Source organism: Lontra canadensis, unplaced genomic scaffold (genome assembly GCF_010015895.1).
Source record: "Lontra canadensis isolate GAN:19392208 unplaced genomic scaffold, GSC_riverotter_1.0 scaffold2, whole genome shotgun sequence".
Lineage (NCBI taxonomy): Eukaryota > Metazoa > Chordata > Mammalia > Carnivora > Mustelidae > Lontra > Lontra canadensis.
The window spans coordinates 30,070,437-30,088,544 of record NW_022630996.1 but is presented as its reverse complement, the minus strand read 5'-3'; the positions used below and the strand labels follow the sequence as shown (position 1 = coordinate 30,088,544).

At 37.9% G+C, this 18,108-nt stretch overlaps 1 protein-coding gene across 3 annotated transcripts in view; it reads right to left on the bottom strand.

The window, feature by feature from the left end:
* Nucleotides 1–18,108, bottom strand: part of DOCK4 (dedicator of cytokinesis 4) — a 428,176-nt gene that overhangs the window by 100,558 nt on the left and 309,510 nt on the right. For all 3 annotated transcript variants that reach the window (XM_032871243.1, XM_032871262.1, XM_032871253.1), the window contains exons 24-26: nucleotides 15,567–15,694; nucleotides 13,067–13,201; nucleotides 389–487 (exon numbers count right to left, since the gene is read on the bottom strand). In XM_032871243.1, the coding sequence (XP_032727134.1) occupies nucleotides 389–487; nucleotides 13,067–13,201; nucleotides 15,567–15,694 (362 nt within the window). The remainder of the gene's footprint in view (nucleotides 1–388; nucleotides 488–13,066; nucleotides 13,202–15,566; nucleotides 15,695–18,108) is intronic.

Below are 18,108 nucleotides of genomic sequence, written 5' to 3'. Positions count from 1 at the left end.
TGTGGTTTTAGAGGGATGAAATCCGCTAATATATTTATATATTCGCCCTTATCTCCTTTAAAGGCAATATTTCCAAGTCCACCTAACTAGAGTTAGCCTATTTGCTTTTGTCTCATTAAGTCTGTGATTCTGTTTTAGTTTATTGGATTTTGCTGACAGGTATTTCAAATCCTATGTCTTTGTATAAAATAAAAGTTAATTGCTTTGCTTAAGTAGTTGAAATCTTAATGAGCCAAGATAGATAGTCAGACAAGTGGATGAACGGGAGAAAAAACAGCTTAGAATTAACACAAACAGTTAAAACAACTGTCAGGGAATATCTTAACAATAATGAATGAGAACAAAGAAAGCTACAAAGACATAGGAAATTTTTTAAAAAGTCACTTACCCTTAATTCTTCCTTTGTATTGAAACTGTCAAGAAGTTGTTGATAATGTCTATCTGTCATTTGTCGTAATAAGGACAGGAGACAAGCAACAAACTCCCCCTAATTAAAAAAAAAAAAGCATATTTTTTATTAAGAGTAAAAATGAAATGAACATCAATAACTTACTTTGAATTGCCCTCAAATAGAACACTGAAAAAAAACCACTATGATTTAAGTCACTCTAGGAAGTCTTTTAAATCTAAAGTAACCATAATATTATAGTCAAAATTTCTCCCTGTGATGAATACCATTTACTTGGTATATACGCATTTTCAAATTAGGAGGGGTTTTTTGTTTTTGTTTTGTTTTGTTTTCACTTGGGTGTAAGTTTCTCACTAGGAAACTTCACACACTTAAGGGAGGTAAGGTCATTTTACTGAGCATTTATTATACCTTCATTCATTATGTTATTTAGCCTCATTTTCAGTGCTATGAGGTAGGGGGTATAATATTTATTTAAAGAAGATAAATTCTACATTCAGTGGGCTAAAAGACTTGCTCAAGGTCTTCCACTAAGAAGTGGAAGAGCTGAAGTTATCTATGTGTCTTTCTAACTCCAAAACTCTCCCTGTACCTCATGCTCCATTTCTGAATTCAAACAATCTCCTCCAACTCATCCGAGTGGTGGTCTGTTAACTGGCAGGGTACAGAGAAAGCCATACATTACAATATTGGTTTCAAATACCTTTTAAAAATAGCTTAACTGTCATCATTTTCTGCTTGGGTGCTATGTGACTGACTCCTAAAAAGTCCATTCTTAAAAATTAATAATGAAAAAATAGCATCCATAGATTTAAAGACCTATAAAATTGCTATCACTTGCATCTAATTTAAAATATTTGTGCTCTAGTGCAACCTTTAGCACTCAGCAAAAAAAAAAAAAAAAAAAATCTACTTTTAACATTTAAAACAATATGAACACAACAGAAGAAGCAATCAGTGGTAACAGACAGTAAATTTACAAAAATGTATTTTAATTGAGAATTGGTGGGTTTTTTTTTTGTTTTTTGTTTGTTTTGTTTACATTTACGTGGAAAGTGGTTATAGACTCACGTGTAAAATCAGGGACTGAAAAGCTTTCATAATTGGGATTTTCCAACAGAGGCAGCTAAGTCAGGAAAGTCAAAGGTATCTCTTCCAGCTGCCAAAGGAGGCCTGGAGATACTACTTAATTACCAGGTCAGGGTAACCAAAGAAGCAGACTGACTTATTGCAGGAGGATAAACATTTGTAACACAAATATAACAAATGATTATTCCTGCACACTTGGTGGGACATGTATTTAAGAACTAACAAGTAAAGGCTAGCAGAAATCTATCTTCTAAGCTCAACATAATACTTTGTTAATGAACAAAGAAACCCTTGGTACTTAACACAAAAGATGGAAAATTTAAGGGCACAATGATTTATATTTTAGTGCATGTGTGTGAGGAAACAATCCAAGGCTAGGAAAATAACAAGCCAAAAGAAATGAGAGAATACCACCTGGTACTCACTCAAGACTGGGAATAGTATCCTTGTTTCACCAGCAAGACTGGAAAAACCTTGCCATATTAGGTCATCAGAATACTAAAAAAGACCTTTTCTCAGCAGAAGGGAAAAATTACATCTGGAATAAATGCTGCTGTGACCCTACCTAAGAAAGTTCATAAGCAAGATAGGAAAAAATTAAATAATTCCTAAAAAATTTAACCTCATTCCAGAACAAAATTCAGAGATATTTCTAGGAATTTAAAAAATCCATTCTCAACAGCATAAAATTCACAATGTCTGGCATTCAATGAAAAATTACCAGGAATACAAAGAAGCAGGAAAAAATAATGATGCAAACGAGGAGAAAAAAAAATCCATAAAAACAGACCTAGAAATGACATAAATAATAGAATTAGCAGTAAAAGACATTAAAATAGCTATTATTGGGGCACCTGGGTGGCTCAGTCATTAAGTGTCTGCCTTCGGCTCAGGTCATGATCCCGGGGCCCTGGGATCGAGCCCCATATGGAGCTCCCTGCTCAGGGGGGAGCCTGCTTTTCCCTTTCCCACTCGCCCTGCTTGTGTTCCCTTTCTCACAGTATCTCTCTCTGCCAAATAAGTAAATAAAAATCTTAAAAAAAAATAGCTATTATTACCATAGTTTATATATTCAGGAAGCTATAGGAAAGTTTGAACATATTAATTTCAGACATGAAAGAAAACAAAAAGACCCAAATTGAGATGAAGACTTTAATGTGTGAGATGACAATTTACTTAGGAAGACAGTGGCAGATTAGACGTCTGAAGAAGAAAAGATTACTGAACTTGAAGACAGCAGAAATTCTCCAAAATTAAAAAAAAAAAAGGAAATAAAAGAAAAAGCATCAGTGAACTAAAGAACAACTTCAAGTAGCAGAATATATACGTAATTGGAGAACTCAAAGAGGAGGAGGGCATAGAAAAAGTAATTGAAAAAATAAGGGGAAAAATTTTAGATTCTCTGAAAACTATAAACTTATGTATTAAAAAATTTCAACAATTCCTAAGCACAAGAAACATGAAAAAAATACACTAAGGTACATTATAATAAAATAGCCAGAGATAAAGAGAAAATATTAACAACAGTGCAAAAAAAGACACATTACATACAGAGGAACAAAGGTAAGGGTAAGATATTACTCATTACAAATAATACAAGCCTAAAAGACCTTAGAGCAACATCTTTAGAGTACTGAAAGAACAAAACAACTATCAATCAAGACTGTTACCTAAAAATATCCCTCAAAAAGAAGGACAAAATAAAGATTTTTCAGACATTCCAAAGCTTAAACAGGATACCACTTCTATTCAACTTTATACTGAAGTTTCTAGCCAATACAATAAAACAAGAAAAAATAATAAAGGAATATATACTGGAAAGGAATAAAAAAATCTCTTTATCCACAGTTAACATATCTGTGTGCACAAAAAATGCTATCAAATCTATAACGAGCTACTAGAACTACTTAACTGAATTAATCAATGTCTTAGAATATAAGATCAATGTACCAAAATCAATTTTACTTCTACATATGAGAAATGGTTCATTGGAAGCTGAAATTCAAAATAAAATAATTTATAATACCACTGAAACATGTAAGTACTTAGTGATATATAGGACAAAAGATCCACACACTGAAAATCATAAAACACTGATGAGAACAATTAAAGACCTAAATAAATAGAATACTATGTTCATAAATTGGGAGATTTGATACTATTAAGGTGTCAATTCTTCTCTAATTAATATACAGATTCAGGGTAATCCCAATCAATAACACATCAGGTCTTTTGTGGCATAGAAAGTGACAAGCTGATTTAAAAATTCATATGGAAATGTTAAGGACTTGAAATTGCCAAAATACCATTCAAAAAGAATAAAGTTGAAGAACATACACTATGTGACTTCAAGACTTACTATAAAGTTCTGGTAGTCAGGATATTGTTATTGGTGTCACAACAGAAAAAAATAGATAAATGGAACAGAATAGCCCAATCCAAAAATAACCCAAATGTCCACTAAAGGGTGAATGAATAATCAAATTATAGTATATCCATATAATGTAACACTATTCAGCATGAAAAAAGAATGAATACTGCTACATAAAACAACAATGAAGAAACTCAAATAATTATACTGAGATGAAAAAGTAGAAATGTCAACCCCCCAAAAAAAACCTAACAGTAACTATGTACCATATGATTCTATTCATATAAAATTCTAGAAATGCAAATTTATCTGTAGTAACAGAAAGCAAAGCAGTGGTTGCCTGGGGATGAGGTAGTATGGGGGAGGGCAAGAGGAAGGAAAGAGAGGGAGGCGCAAGGAAATTGTTCAGAGTGATGGACATGTTCTTTATCTTGATTGTGATGATGATTCACAGGTATATACATATATGTCAAAACTTAGCAGTTGCATACTTTAAATATATACAATTTTTGGAATGTCAACTACATCTTAATAAAGCTTAAAAAAGACATTAGGACAACATTATCATTTATGGAATAGCACTATGTGTAAGTTACTGCATTTTTAAAAAAATATTTTATTTATTTATTTGAGAGAGGGAGAGATCACAAGTAGGCAGAGAGGCAGGCAGAGAGAGAGAGGGAAGCAGGCTCCCCACTGAGCAGAGAGCCCGATGCGGGGCTCAATCCCAGGACCGTGGGACCATGACCTGAGCTGAAAGCAGAGGCTTAACCCACTGAGCCACCCAGGCATCCCTGCATTTTTTATTATCAAATTCATTCCTTACTAGAGCCTTGTTGAGTAGATACTATTAACTTCATTTTATAGTAAGATCTGTTAAGGTTAAGTTATTTATCCCAGGTTTCACAGTTAGAAAACGGTGAAGCTGGGATGTATCTCTGGTTCTTCTACCTACCTGCTCAGACTGATTCGATTTTATAGAGGAAATATAGCTGAGTTTGAGGTTATATTTCAAATATAAACAGGCATATAAAAATCTATCAGTTGATAACCAATGTCTGACTTTTTAACCTCTCCAGTAAGTCTCAACTTAAAAATGCAAATCCACTTAGTAGAAACCCACTAAATCTCTCATTTCTTAGTTTTTCTACATTCTAGCTATACTATCTCTAATGTAGTGACTAGATTAATATTCTTAAAATGTTTACTCCTAAAATATACCATCCTGTGAATAGTGACATGCCTTGAAGTTGGAATAATGTATTATTCCAATAGTTTTAGTAATAAGAAAAGTTACTGAAAAAACAGTAGACCTTCATTACGTATTTGCAGTCAGTGTACATAGGAACACTTCCTTGAAGCCAGGTTACTATCTATATTTGTCACATTTGGTGCAGACTACAAACAACTTATCCTAGTATCTAATCTTTGGCACATTTATGATGTGTTATTAATCTGAATATCTACTCTGCAATGTCATTTTATGTATTCACATAATCTATTTAGGAATTCAAAGCACATTTAACCTGTTAAGAAGCCTAGATGTCCACTGGCCATAGTAACATTTTTCTAGGTATATCTCCTAAGGCAAGGGAAACAAAAGCAAAAATAAATTACTGGGGGGGGGGGGCGCCTGAGTGGCTCAGTGGGTTAAAGCCTCTGCCTTCAGCTCAGGTCACGATCCCAGGGTCCTGGGATCGAGCCCCCGCATCGGGCTCTCTGCTCAGCAGGGAGCCTGCTTCCCCTTCCCTCTCTCTCTGCCTGCCTCTCTGCCTGCTTGTGATCTCTGTCAGTCAAATAAATAAATAAAATCTTTAAAAAATAATAAAAATAATAAATTATTGGGACTATATCAAAATAAAAAGCACTTGCACAGGAAAGGAAACCATCAATAAAACAAAAAGACAACACACTGAATGGAAGAAAATATTTGCAAATGATATATCTGATAAGGCATTAATATACAAAATACATAAATAATGCAACTCAACACACACAAAAAAACAAACAATGTGATTTAAAAATAGGCAGAGAACCTGAATAAACATTTTTCCAAAGAAGACATACAGATGGCCAACAGGCATACAAAAAGATGCTCAATATCATTCATCCTTAGGAAAATGCAAATCAAAACCACAATGAGGTATCACCTCACACTTGTTTGAATGGCTAAAATAAAAAAGATAAGAAACAACAAGTGTTGGGAGTGCATGTGGGAAAAAAAAGGAATCCTCACACTCTGTTGGTGGGAATGTAAGTTGGTACAGCCACTGTGCAAAGCAGTATGGAATTACTCAAAAAATTAAAAATCGAAATACCATATGATCCAATAATTCCAGTATTGGGTATTTACCCAAAGAAAACAAAAACACTAACTCACGAGGATATAGATACCACTGTGTTCACTGAAGCATTATTTACAATTTACAACAGTCAAGACATGGAAGCAACCTGCATGTCTATCAGTTGACAAATGGATAAAGAAAATGTAGTACATGCAGCCATAAGAAAGGGTGGGATTGTGACATTTGAGACAACTTGGATGGACCTAGAGGGTATTATGCCAAGTTAAAAAAGTCAGACTGAGAAAGAGAAAGACCATTAGTCCACTCACAAATAGAATCTTTAAAAAAAAAACGAATAAATACACAAAAAGCAGAATCACACCAATAAATACAGAGAACTGATGGTTGCCAGAGGGGAGGGGAGGGGAGTGAAAGGCTGGGAAAAATGGGTGAAGGAGAGAGAGATACAGGCTTCTAGTTATGGTATGAGTAAACCACAGGAATAAAAGGAATAAAAGCAGAGGGTAAAGAATATAGTCCGTGAATTTTAATAGCAATGCAAGAGTACAGATGGTAGGTATACTTGGTATACTTGGGGTGAACACAGCATAAGGCATAAACTTGTCCAATCACTAAGTTGTATACCTCAAACTAATATAACATTGTGTGTCAATAATATTCCAAAAAAAGAGGCTTAGATGTCCAATATTTTACTAAAATATTTTTTTGTCAATAACATAATATTTGTTTGTTTTTAAAATATTTTAAGTGTCCAGGGATGACTGGGTGGCTCAGTTGGTTGGGAGTATTTTCAGCTCAGGTCATGACCTCAGGGTCCTGGGATCGAGCCCCACATCTGGTTCCCTGCTCAGTGGGGAGTCTGCTTCTTCCTCTCCCTCTGCCTGTCCCCCGGCTTGTGCTTTCTCTCTTATAAATAAATACAATGTTTAAAAAAAAAAATTAAGAAAACCCAAGACTCAAACATTTGTTAAAAAGAATAAATGAAGGGCGCCTGGGTGGCTCAGTGGGTTAAGCCGCTGCCTTCGGCTCAGGTCATGATCTCAGGGTCCTGGGATCGAGCCCCACATCGGGCTCTCTGCTCAGCTTTCCTCTCTCTCTCTGCCTGCCTCTCTGTCTACTTGTGATCTCTGTCTGTCAAATAAATAAATAAAAATCTTTAAAAAAAAAAAAAAGAATAAATGAAAACCTTTGTTGGCCAAGATCAGCTTTGTTTAAGTGTGGGAGTTGTTTACTCATACTCTGCCTTTAAAATATTTAAATATTTAAAATATTATGTGTCTCAGTGGCTTGCATCCATTTTATGTATACATTGAGTATAGCAGGTATTTCTATCAACAACTGTGAATAACGAAGAGTATTCACAGTACTCACACTGTAGGTGAATTCCCAGTATTCACATACAAAAATGGCCCTCATGAAACCTTCTGTTACACACATGCACTATTTTTTCCAGAAACTTCTTAAAAAATTCTGCATCCCTTTCCCTCCCCCAACCAGAAGCCCACGGTACATGGAAAGTTTAGACCAGTGTATCTTTCTTAGACATGGCCGATGTTGACTTGAGTCACCTGCACCATAAATGGTGCCAAGCCAAATTATGGGCAAAGAAAGATGCATTTATAAACTGCAAGGTACTTTGGAGTCCAATTAGTTGAGGGTGTGAGCAAATGGCCATACATGCTGCTGTATTAAATCTGCTTCCACATACAATTAGATTTTTGAAAGGAACAGATTACAATGGTGTTTTATTTTTTCTTTCTAGCAAGAGAGAGCGTTTTAAAATTTAAAGAACAGTTGGTAAAGGAACAAAAAGTACAATCCCTTTAAATAGTAAAAATAAGGCTACTGTTATCTAGAATTACGATGCAGCAGAAGTCAGTCCTCCTGTAGCGTTATGGGGAGGCATAGTCCACAGCCATGGGACTCGCAAGAGAACTGGAACACTCCGCCATGACATGCTGTGGGAATTGCTTTCACCCATGGGATATCCACTTATTGCGGGCACTTTTTCTGCAAGGACTGAGAAGTGTTCAATGTAGGACTACCACATAAAGACCTTATTCAAAGAGCCTGTTCTCCATGAGAAAATGGTAAAGAAATGAAGTCTTCAGTGCCCACAGAGGACTGACTCTGTGAATGACCAGTGCATGCTCCTCACCACAGAATTCGTTATAACAACAGTATAATTATTCAGCAATCATAATAGCACTACTGTGACTGCTGCTGCTACCACAATAATGACTGAAGTAAACTGAAATTATTTAAACCTTTGCACATGTGATGAAATCCTCACACTAACTTTGAGAGAGGTCCAGTTATTATTATTTTTTTTTAAGATTTTATTTATTTACTTGAGAGAGAGAGAGAGAGAGACAGAGCACACAGAGGGAGAGGAAGAGGGAGAGGGAGAAGCAGACTCACCACTGGGCAGATAGCCCAATGCAGAGCTGGATCCCAGGACCCTGGGATCAGGACTTAAACTGAAGGCAGATGCTCAATGACTGAGCCACCTAGGTACCCCCCTTTTGTTTTAAAGACAAAGGAAGAAAAGCTTAGAGGTATTTGTAAATTGCACAAGAGCCTGTAGATAATAAAGTTGCAAAAGAGGATTCAAAGCACATCAGCTTGAGTCCCCTGAAAAAAAAGTCTTACAGCATAAAACCAAAGGAGCCAAATAATCCAAGTGGATGTTTCCCAGCAAATTTCAAACCACATACCTTGAGAGAGTTTGATTTTTTGCAAAACGGGGGAGGGTACAACATGGCTATGCTGGAGAAAGTTTCTCTTTATGTGATTTTCCTAAAATTCAGAACAATGGATGAACATTCTGCCTGCCTTACCCCCAGTGTCATCTGCAAACCTGATTTCACCGCCTTCAAGTCTCTTAATTTGCATTGATTATTATACTGTGAAGGCCTAAAGGCCAGGCATACCCCAGAGAGATTTGTCATTGACAACTGCCTCTGGATACAAAGCAGTCTGAAAATGTGTTTTAGCTTCCAACCTCAGGCAGCCCGTATCCACAGCCAACATTTGCTCTGAAGTTTGCTAGGCTATTACCATTTTAAGACTATGTTAGAGCTCCATTGCCAGGAAGCCATTAAAATGTCACCATCAAAATCATAATGAAGGAGAACTTTCTTCTGCTTTGGGGAAGATGGAGTAGATATACTTTTACCTATTCCTCCTGCTATGTACTACTTTACAGACCTCACTAATAGATACAGAACAAACAGAAGAGGAGTCTGAAGGTGGAGAAAAGAGAGCAGTCTGGCCAGGGTCCTTGGGAGCTGAGGAAGGACATAGTACCACATTCTCTGGGTTTTCTTTCTGCTTTGGGTATCTCACACCTGGAGCTGAAGAAGCTGGCCAATTACAGCAAAATTACACACAACAAAAGACTACTCTCTTTGGCCAAAGGATAAGGCATAGGGGAGTTAAGCAAGGCAAAAGTTTTATTGCTCTACTCCAGTGAAGACCACAAAAAACTTTGGCCTCACCCACACCAAGTGGGGAGCTTAGACTTTCATGCTCACAAAGCCATGTAGGGGTGCCCTAATATCTTCCCTAGAGAAAGCCAAATCAGGAGCCGGTGCTTTCAGGCCCGATGGTCAGTGCTAGTGAAGACAATATGGGGAACATGAAATTCCACCTCTGGCCATCATGAGTTAGCACCCTTCCCCGTCCCCTGCTAAGTGGTATCACATAAAGCCAGCTAAAACAGAAGGCTTAAGTAAGATTCACAGTCTTATAAAAATGTCCAGACTTTAATTAAAAATCACTTGTCATACCAAGGACCAGGAAGAGCTTAAATTGAATGAAAAAAGACAATTAATACAGGTCAACATTGAGATAATAGAATGTTAGATAATCTGGCACAGCTTATACAAAAATTAACTCAAAAGAGTTTGTAGACTTAAATGTAAAATAAAAAACTGTAAAACTTTTAGGAAAAAACTTAGGAGATAAACTTTAGGATATAGGGCTAGACCAAAGAATTCTTAGACTTGACATCAGAAACATGATCTATAAAATGAAAAACTGATAAAGTGGTCTTCATCAATAATAAATACTTTTGCAAAAGATCTTGTTAAAAGGATGGGGAAACAAGCTATAGAGTGGGAGAAAATATTTATAAACCACATACTCAATAAAGGACTAATATCTATAATATATAAAGAACCATGAAAATTCAATGATAAAAAGCAATTTGGGTAGAAAATGGGAAAAAGACATGAAGAGACGTTCTACCAAAGAGGTTATATTGGTGACAAACAAGTGTATGAAAGTATATGTTCGGCATCACTGGTCATTAGGAAAATGCCAACTGAAATCACATTAAGACATTGCTTCCTATGTAACGGATTACACCACCACCCCCAGCAACAACAACAAAAAAGCCAACAACCCCAAATGCTGAAGAGGGCAGTGAGAAATTGGATCACTCATATACCATGTACATGAGAATGTAAAGTTATAAAGCCACTATGGAATACAGTTTGGCAGTTTCTTAAAAAAATTAAAAATGTGGGGTACCTGGGTGGCTCATTGGTTGAGCGCTTAGGTCATGATCCTGGAGTCCAGGGGTTGAGTCCCACCTTGGGCTCCCTGCTTGGCGCAGACTCTGCTTCTCCCTCTGACCCTCCCCACTCTCATGCTCTCTCTCAAATAAGTAAATGAAATATAAAACAAAAACAAAAACAAAAACTAAACATGCAGGGACTCCAGGGTGACTCAGTCAGTTAAGCTTCTGCCTTCAGTTCAGGTCATGATCTCAGGGTCCTGGGACAGAGCATCACATGGGGCTCCCTGCTCAGTGAAGAGCCTGCTTCTCCCTCTGCCCCTCTCCCCGTTTGTGTGTGCTGCACTCTCTCTTTCTCTCAAATAAATAAAATCTTAAAAAAAAAAAAAAAACAAAACTAAACTAAACCTGTAACTACCATATAATCCAACAACCACACTCCTAGGAATTTATCCTAGAGAAATGAAGACTTACGCTTACATAAAAACTGGCACAGAAACATTTATAGCAGCTTTGTTCATAATAGCCAAAATCTGGAAACAACCCAGGTGGTCTTCAATGGGTGATGGTTAAACACACTGTAGTACATCCAAAACATAGAAACTACTGAGCAATACAAAGAACAAGATGTATAAATATATAAATATATAAAACAACTTGGATGAGTCTCCAGGGAATTATTCTGAGTTAAAGAAAAAAAGCTAATTACAAAAGGTTATTTACTGTATGATTTCATTTCTGTAACATGCTTGAAAAGACGAAATTATAAAAACGGAGAACAGATTTGGGATTGTCAGGGTTAAGGAGGAGGTGGAGATGGGAAGGAAGTGGTTTTGATTGTAAACACAACACAGGGGATCCTTGGGGCCATGGAAATAGTCTGTGTCTGGACTGTATTAATGTCAGTATCCCAGTCGTGATACTGTGCCATAGTTCTGTAAGATTTTTACCATGGTGGAAACTGGGTAAAAGCTGTGTAATATTTCTTACAATTCTGTAATAATTCTTACAAGTACATGTAACTCTATAATTATCACAAAATAATACATTTAATTTAAAAAAAAGAAAAAACAAAATTAAAAAAAAACTCAGCATAAAAAAACCCCCAAACCTTCAAATCCACAATGAACCCCAGGAGTGTTAAGCAGCAACAATATGTTTTGAGCATTTACTTTGGACCAAGCATTGCGCTAAAAACACGAAGCCGACCCCATGATGCAGGTACCACTTTCCAAGTGAAATGTAGAACTCAAATGCTTGGCTTATCTTTTCTTTAAATGAGGCAGTAGAGCTATTACATATATTAGGAAGTGTTTCATACTATCTTTAACTTAGTTGGTCAAAAGAAAGAGTTTAACTTTATTTCCCAAACTCAAAGCTTGGTTTCCTCAGGTGAATCTCAGCTCTGAAAGCAGAGAAAATAAAATTCAACACAACGTGGCCATCCTGAAACAGTCAGGAGAACTTGGTAGGAGAGTCAGGGCAGACTTCGTATTTTTTTTAAGTAGAAATAAAAATTATTTTAATCAGGGGCTAAGCAAACATTCTTAAGACAAAGGTTCTACCGTGGATGGTTTATATTAAGAATGGCAAAAGCTGACATTTTTGTAAATATATGAAAACTATACCATCTACTGCCATTTCGGATATTTGGAAGAATATTCTTAATCAGCTCTAAAAAAAATAAAAGCAAAAAAACCATTCTTGGTGAACTGAATGTGAGTTTTAAATAGTATCTATCCACCCAATCATCAATCCATCTCTCTCTATAGACACACACATAAAAATACATACACGTACATAAACTATCAGATACAGGATTTCTTAATTTTTTTATAAATCATGTTATATTACACTCATAAAAAGGTGGAGCTTGAAGAATACTTAGAAATTACCCTGTCAAACTTTCTCATTTCATACCTAAGGAAACCAAGGCATCCCCAAATTAAGATCCTTACTATTCACAGTGAGAAATCCAGAATTAGAACTCAGGACACCTGACTCCTTTTTCTCTATTTCATTATTCTCCTCTCCTCAAGCAACTTGATGGATAAAAAGAGAATGAAAAGTACCAAGAGGACTGGGGACATAGAATCACAGGCTAATTAAATTGAGAAAAGTGAGAGCTAATAACAAATTGGCTTTCTGAAATTAAACAAATCTTAATCCAAGATCTTCTAACGAACAGTGTTTCTTATCTTCATTCCCTGGCAAAATGCAAGTTAACTTCATGTATCTTTGATATACACAAGGGTCACTCTCCCAGGGCCAGATTTCCCAGTTTCCTATAGCAACCCACCCTCAAAGCGACCAAAGCTTTTACAAGCACAACTATGCTCTGTTCGGTGCCATTTGCTTTATGCTCTTACAGTGACATCTTGGAACTGGAGCCTCATGGCGGAGCCGGATGGCTGAGGTCGACTGGTGATCTCCAATATGGTTCTCAGCAGGATATCCAGCAGGCTGGCCACTATCACATCTATTTCCTCCAACACCGATTTCTCCTGAAGGGAAAAAAATAAGGAGCTCAGGAAATGGTGGCTTCATATAAGTATTAATCTCTCTAATGGAAAAGAAGGGGAAAAGCCCACATTTCCAAACGCAGAATCATAAAGTCAGAGGACTAGAGAACTTGACACAACTGGACCTCACCTACATCACCTACGTCAATGACCTTCTTTTACAGAAAAGGCACAGAGATGTTCACAGCTTACCCAAGAGTAGGCTGTGCAGTGGCTACTGGACACACAAATGAAAGGTGGGGTGACATCCTGGAAAGCAAACCAGACACATTAAGAGCACCAGCTACACATGGACACAGCGCGTTATGGGGCCCAGGCAGTTCGCCTGAGTCGGATTGCTGATGGAAAGTCCCTCCTGGTTCCCAAATTCCTTAACTGTCTCGATTTCAGATTGTGCTTACATATCCTCTTCTCATCACTTGAGTTGCAAAGGTCATTTTCCAAAACTCTTTTAAGTGCAAATGACTATTCCTGTAAAAATGATTTTTAAAAAACTCTCCATGTAAGATGAGCAAATGGCATTCAGTGTAGATGAGCACCATGAGCTCCAGACTGGGTCTAAGATCAGTGGCCATGGTGGGCACTGCTTCCCTAAAGCAAAATTAATACTTGTATCCAAGCCCCCAGGACTTGAGAGAGAAACCCAAATTACTCTGCGCTGACCCTATGTTTTAGTAGAGTTGGATTCTTATTACACCTGCACAAGACAAAACTCTGTGTCCAAAGGCTCCCTACCAGGACTGCCTCTCCAAAAACAGAACCAGCTAAACAAACAAAAACTTTCACAAAGTGGGAGTCTGAAACAGCTCTCTGGCCAGGGTTTCAGGATAAACTTTCTTACACTTGCAAGAAAACTACCAAGGTTTCTCCTGCAGAGCAGAGTTTCTGTTCTGAATTCCTTATCAGGTAAGTCTAAGGTGACTGCAATTCCCAAACTGAAAGAGACAGGAGAAGTTTTTAAAAAGTCTTTTCTGCTACTGTTGATCGTTGTTTTCAGTCTTCTGCAATGAATCACCTCACTCAGCAGAATTATACAGGAAAGTTTTAAAGCAAAGCTAACATTTTCCCCGTCATCACTCTTCTCCCCAGTCCCAGCTCAACTATGGGGTCTAGGATCTTGGGGATGTGTAAAAATCAGTCCTCCCTCCCTGGACAGGTTTCTCTTACTACTTTTTTTTTTTTTTTTTAGATTTTATTTATTTATTTGACAGAGAGAGATCACAAGCAGGCAGAGAGAGAGAGAGAGAGAGAGAGAGGAGGAAGCAGGCTCCCTGCCAAGCAGAGAGCCTGATGTGGGACTCAATTCCAGGACCCTGGGATCATGACCTGAGCCGAAGGCAGAGGCTTAACCCACTGAGCCACCCAGGTGCCCCTCTCTTACTACATTTTTAAACACAGCTTCTGCCCTTTTCCTCTCAAGTACCAACTCTGTTTCCACAGGCCTGGAGCCCTCTCTCCGTTCCTTCCACTGGGGTTCCATGCCAGCTCAACACTGAGCGCTTCAGAAGGCGATTGTAAGTACGAGGAACAAACATGGGGAGACGGTAGCAGAGTAGTAGCAGGGAGGGAGAGACACGGGACTCCCAGCACAGCTCTGGATAAGCTGTCAAAGACGAGTATACGTCAATTCACAGCTGCAAACTGACAGAGCTAGAACAGGACATCCTTTACATGTGAATTTCACATCGGCCATGAGCCATGAGCCACGGACATGAATACTCAAAGGCTTGTCCCCAATTCTAAGGAAGTCTGTGATTTTTCTCTATTTGCCCTGCATTCTATAATGTAACAGCACTGCAGCAAGCATCAGGTATGTGCACAGGAATTCCCAAATCCACAACACTTTAGTGATTACGGTTGGGGCTGAGTAATAACTATAGTGCAAGATACGCTCGGTCTCCTGGGGCTTTCCTCTGTTTCCACAGTTTCTGCAGGGCAGGGTCCGAGGGCCATACCAAGCTCGGACCACCACCATGCAGCCTTCCACAGACGGGGTCCAAAAAGACTTCACTTCACAGGCAGTAATTTATTCTTGCCACAGAGAATTCATCATATCAAGATTAAAGATACATGTGGGAGGCTTTGAGATTTCTAATTTTTCTCACTGGGTATTTAGTTCTTTCTCGAAATACAAGTTTAGGAAACCCAGGTTATTTGGGGTTATAGCAATCCTACAAGATGAAAAAAAAATTATTTCAGAAGAAAAGCAAAATGTCCAACCCAGCTAGAAATAAAAGTGAGAGTCTCAGAGGGTTACGCTTAGTGAGGTTTCTCTGAGGACTTTGAGCATTTTTATTTCCAAAAGTCATTTGATGGGTACTACATACTCTGACCTGTATTTACTTACTGAGCTATTTTTCTTGATGAGACAAAATACGTTGCTAAGGATACGTGCGCACATGATCAGGTCCTTCTGCTCCTGCAGGTGCATGTGGAGGTGATGTAACACGACGGGCAAGAGAATGTACCTGGAATCTAGAGAGAGAAGAAACGTTAGCGTCACATCTGTGCAGACCCACGCTGACCTTGCTCAAATTCTTATCTACAATCTAACTGTAATTGTTAAAGGATTAACACAGACAGTTAAAGGGTACATGACGGATATTGAAAAACAGTGGTTCCTTTCCCAAATCCATGATTCCTGCACTCAAGAGGCCTTTGATTCTTGTGCTAAAATGGGTTATTTTTTGAATTATTTGTTTTATCTCCCAATATCTACATGGCATGCTTATCTGGCCGTTTACTGATTTTTCATTGAGATTGACCATCTACTGACTTCTTACTACAGTAGATTTACCCTCTTTTCTTCTTCCCAGTATCAAAAAAAAAAAAAAAAAAAAAGAAAAAAAAATCCTATCACAATTTCTGGCTAAAACAACATTTTGCATTTGCTACCATTATAATTTCCAATGCTTTGCACATGACCCCGTTTTTGTTTTGCTTTGGTTTCTCTCTCTCTTTGAAAGTTTTCAGGAAGTTATCCCTGATAATTCAAAATTCTCTAATTGTTTGCCTTTCCTTGGCCCTTGAAATCTATAAACTCATGTCCTTCAACTCTGGGAACTTGGCTTGAAATACTTGTAGGATTATTTCCTTCTCTCTAGTTTTTCTGTCCTCTGTCTGGAATTCTGACTACATTTATATTATGAATGTCTTAAACCATCTCCTTGAGCATTTTTTAATCCTTTTGTCCAAATTCCTTATCTTCTAACTCTTCAACTTTCTTATTCCTGCTCTCATTTATTTATTTATTTTTTAAGATTTTATTTATTTGACAGAGAGAGAGAGATATCACAAGTAGGCAGAGAGGCAGGCAGAGAGAGAGAGGGGAGGAAGCAGGCTCCCTGCGGAGTAGAGAGCCCGATGCGGGGCTCGATCCCAGGACCCTGGGATCATGACCTGAGCCAAAGGTAGAGGCTTTAACCCACTGAGCCACCCAGGCACCCCTCGTTTATTTAATCTCCAAGAGTTCTTTCTTATTTCCAAGGCTGGTGTCACAGGTGTGTGCTCACATAGGTTCCTGTGCTCAGAACAGCCCCACACCTGGTTTCATGCTCTGTGCTCCCAGCATGAAATTCCTAATAATTTTCAAAGAAGAGGTGTTGTATTTTCATTATGCAGCCACTCCTGTTTTCTCTGAGTGATATCCTTCTATAGCATGTTTCATTCTTGTTTCATGGATTTTCTCTCTCTGAGTTAGTCAGAGACAATTCTGTTATTTATTTATTTATCTCCTCAAACGATCGTTTTCTTTCAAGTTCTTTTTTCTGTTTCTTCATTTTGGCCTCTGCTTTCACATTAAAGGTATTTCTACAAGTATCTGGTGATTGTTGGTTGTCTGTCTTTATAAGCAAGGCACCAAAATGCTAACTGGGGGGGGAAACCACAACTGTGTGCCTGTTGGCAAGCTTGTGTACTGGGGAAGCTTCACAGCAGGGTGGGAAGGCATCCAGATGTTTCATCAGGGGACCCCCAAATTTCAGAACCCGATATGTCTTTTCTTGGGCTGGTCAGTTTCTCTACAGAGGAATCTGATAATCTCCTCTACAGGGGAGCACGAAACCATCATCTTTTAGTCATTTGAAATCAAGAAAGGAAGGGGCCCGTAGGGGTCTCTCTGTTTAACAGCGAGGCCCCATTTATGGTGTGGTGATTCAGTCTCAAATTTAGCAGTGCCTGATCTCTTGAATCTACGCATACCTCGTTGACTTCTTTCAGATAGTGAACTTAACCATTTTTGGCTGAATTAGAGAAGGGGACAGAGGCAAGGTGCTAACTCTTCTAAGGATTTTTCTTATCCAATTTTCGTATTTCTAGCACCTTAATCTTCAGATCCCTAGTATTTTCTGTTTATTTTTCGTATTTTTTAAAAAACTTATTTATCTTTTTTAGTAATCTTTGCATCCAAAGCGGCGCTTGAACTCACCACCCTAAGATCAAGAGTCACATGCTCTTCCAACAGAGGCAGCCAGGTGCCCCTGGAGAATCGGTATCTTTCATTCCTGATCCTTTCTGAAGTCGCCCTGAGCTGTCTGCAGTTTGGTGGAGTAAACTAGTTTGTTCCTTGACTCTACTCCAACTCCACACACCTGTGTGGGTCAGCTTTCTCTTGTCTGCTGTCAGCTACCACTCAACTTGGTAAAAAAATGTTGATATTTATGTGTTATCTCCTCTCCCAGGCTCCTAAGCTTGTGAGACTACACATTTTTAAAAAAAATTCCCTTACCAACCATAGATTCAAAAATGCTTTTTACAACTTTAGCCAATCAATTCTAGCAACATGTAAAATACGTAGTACTTCACGATCAGACAGGCTTATCTTAAAAGCAAGGTTTGCTGAACATCTGAAAATCGTACTTGCACATACTCTCATTGGGGAGAAAGATAAA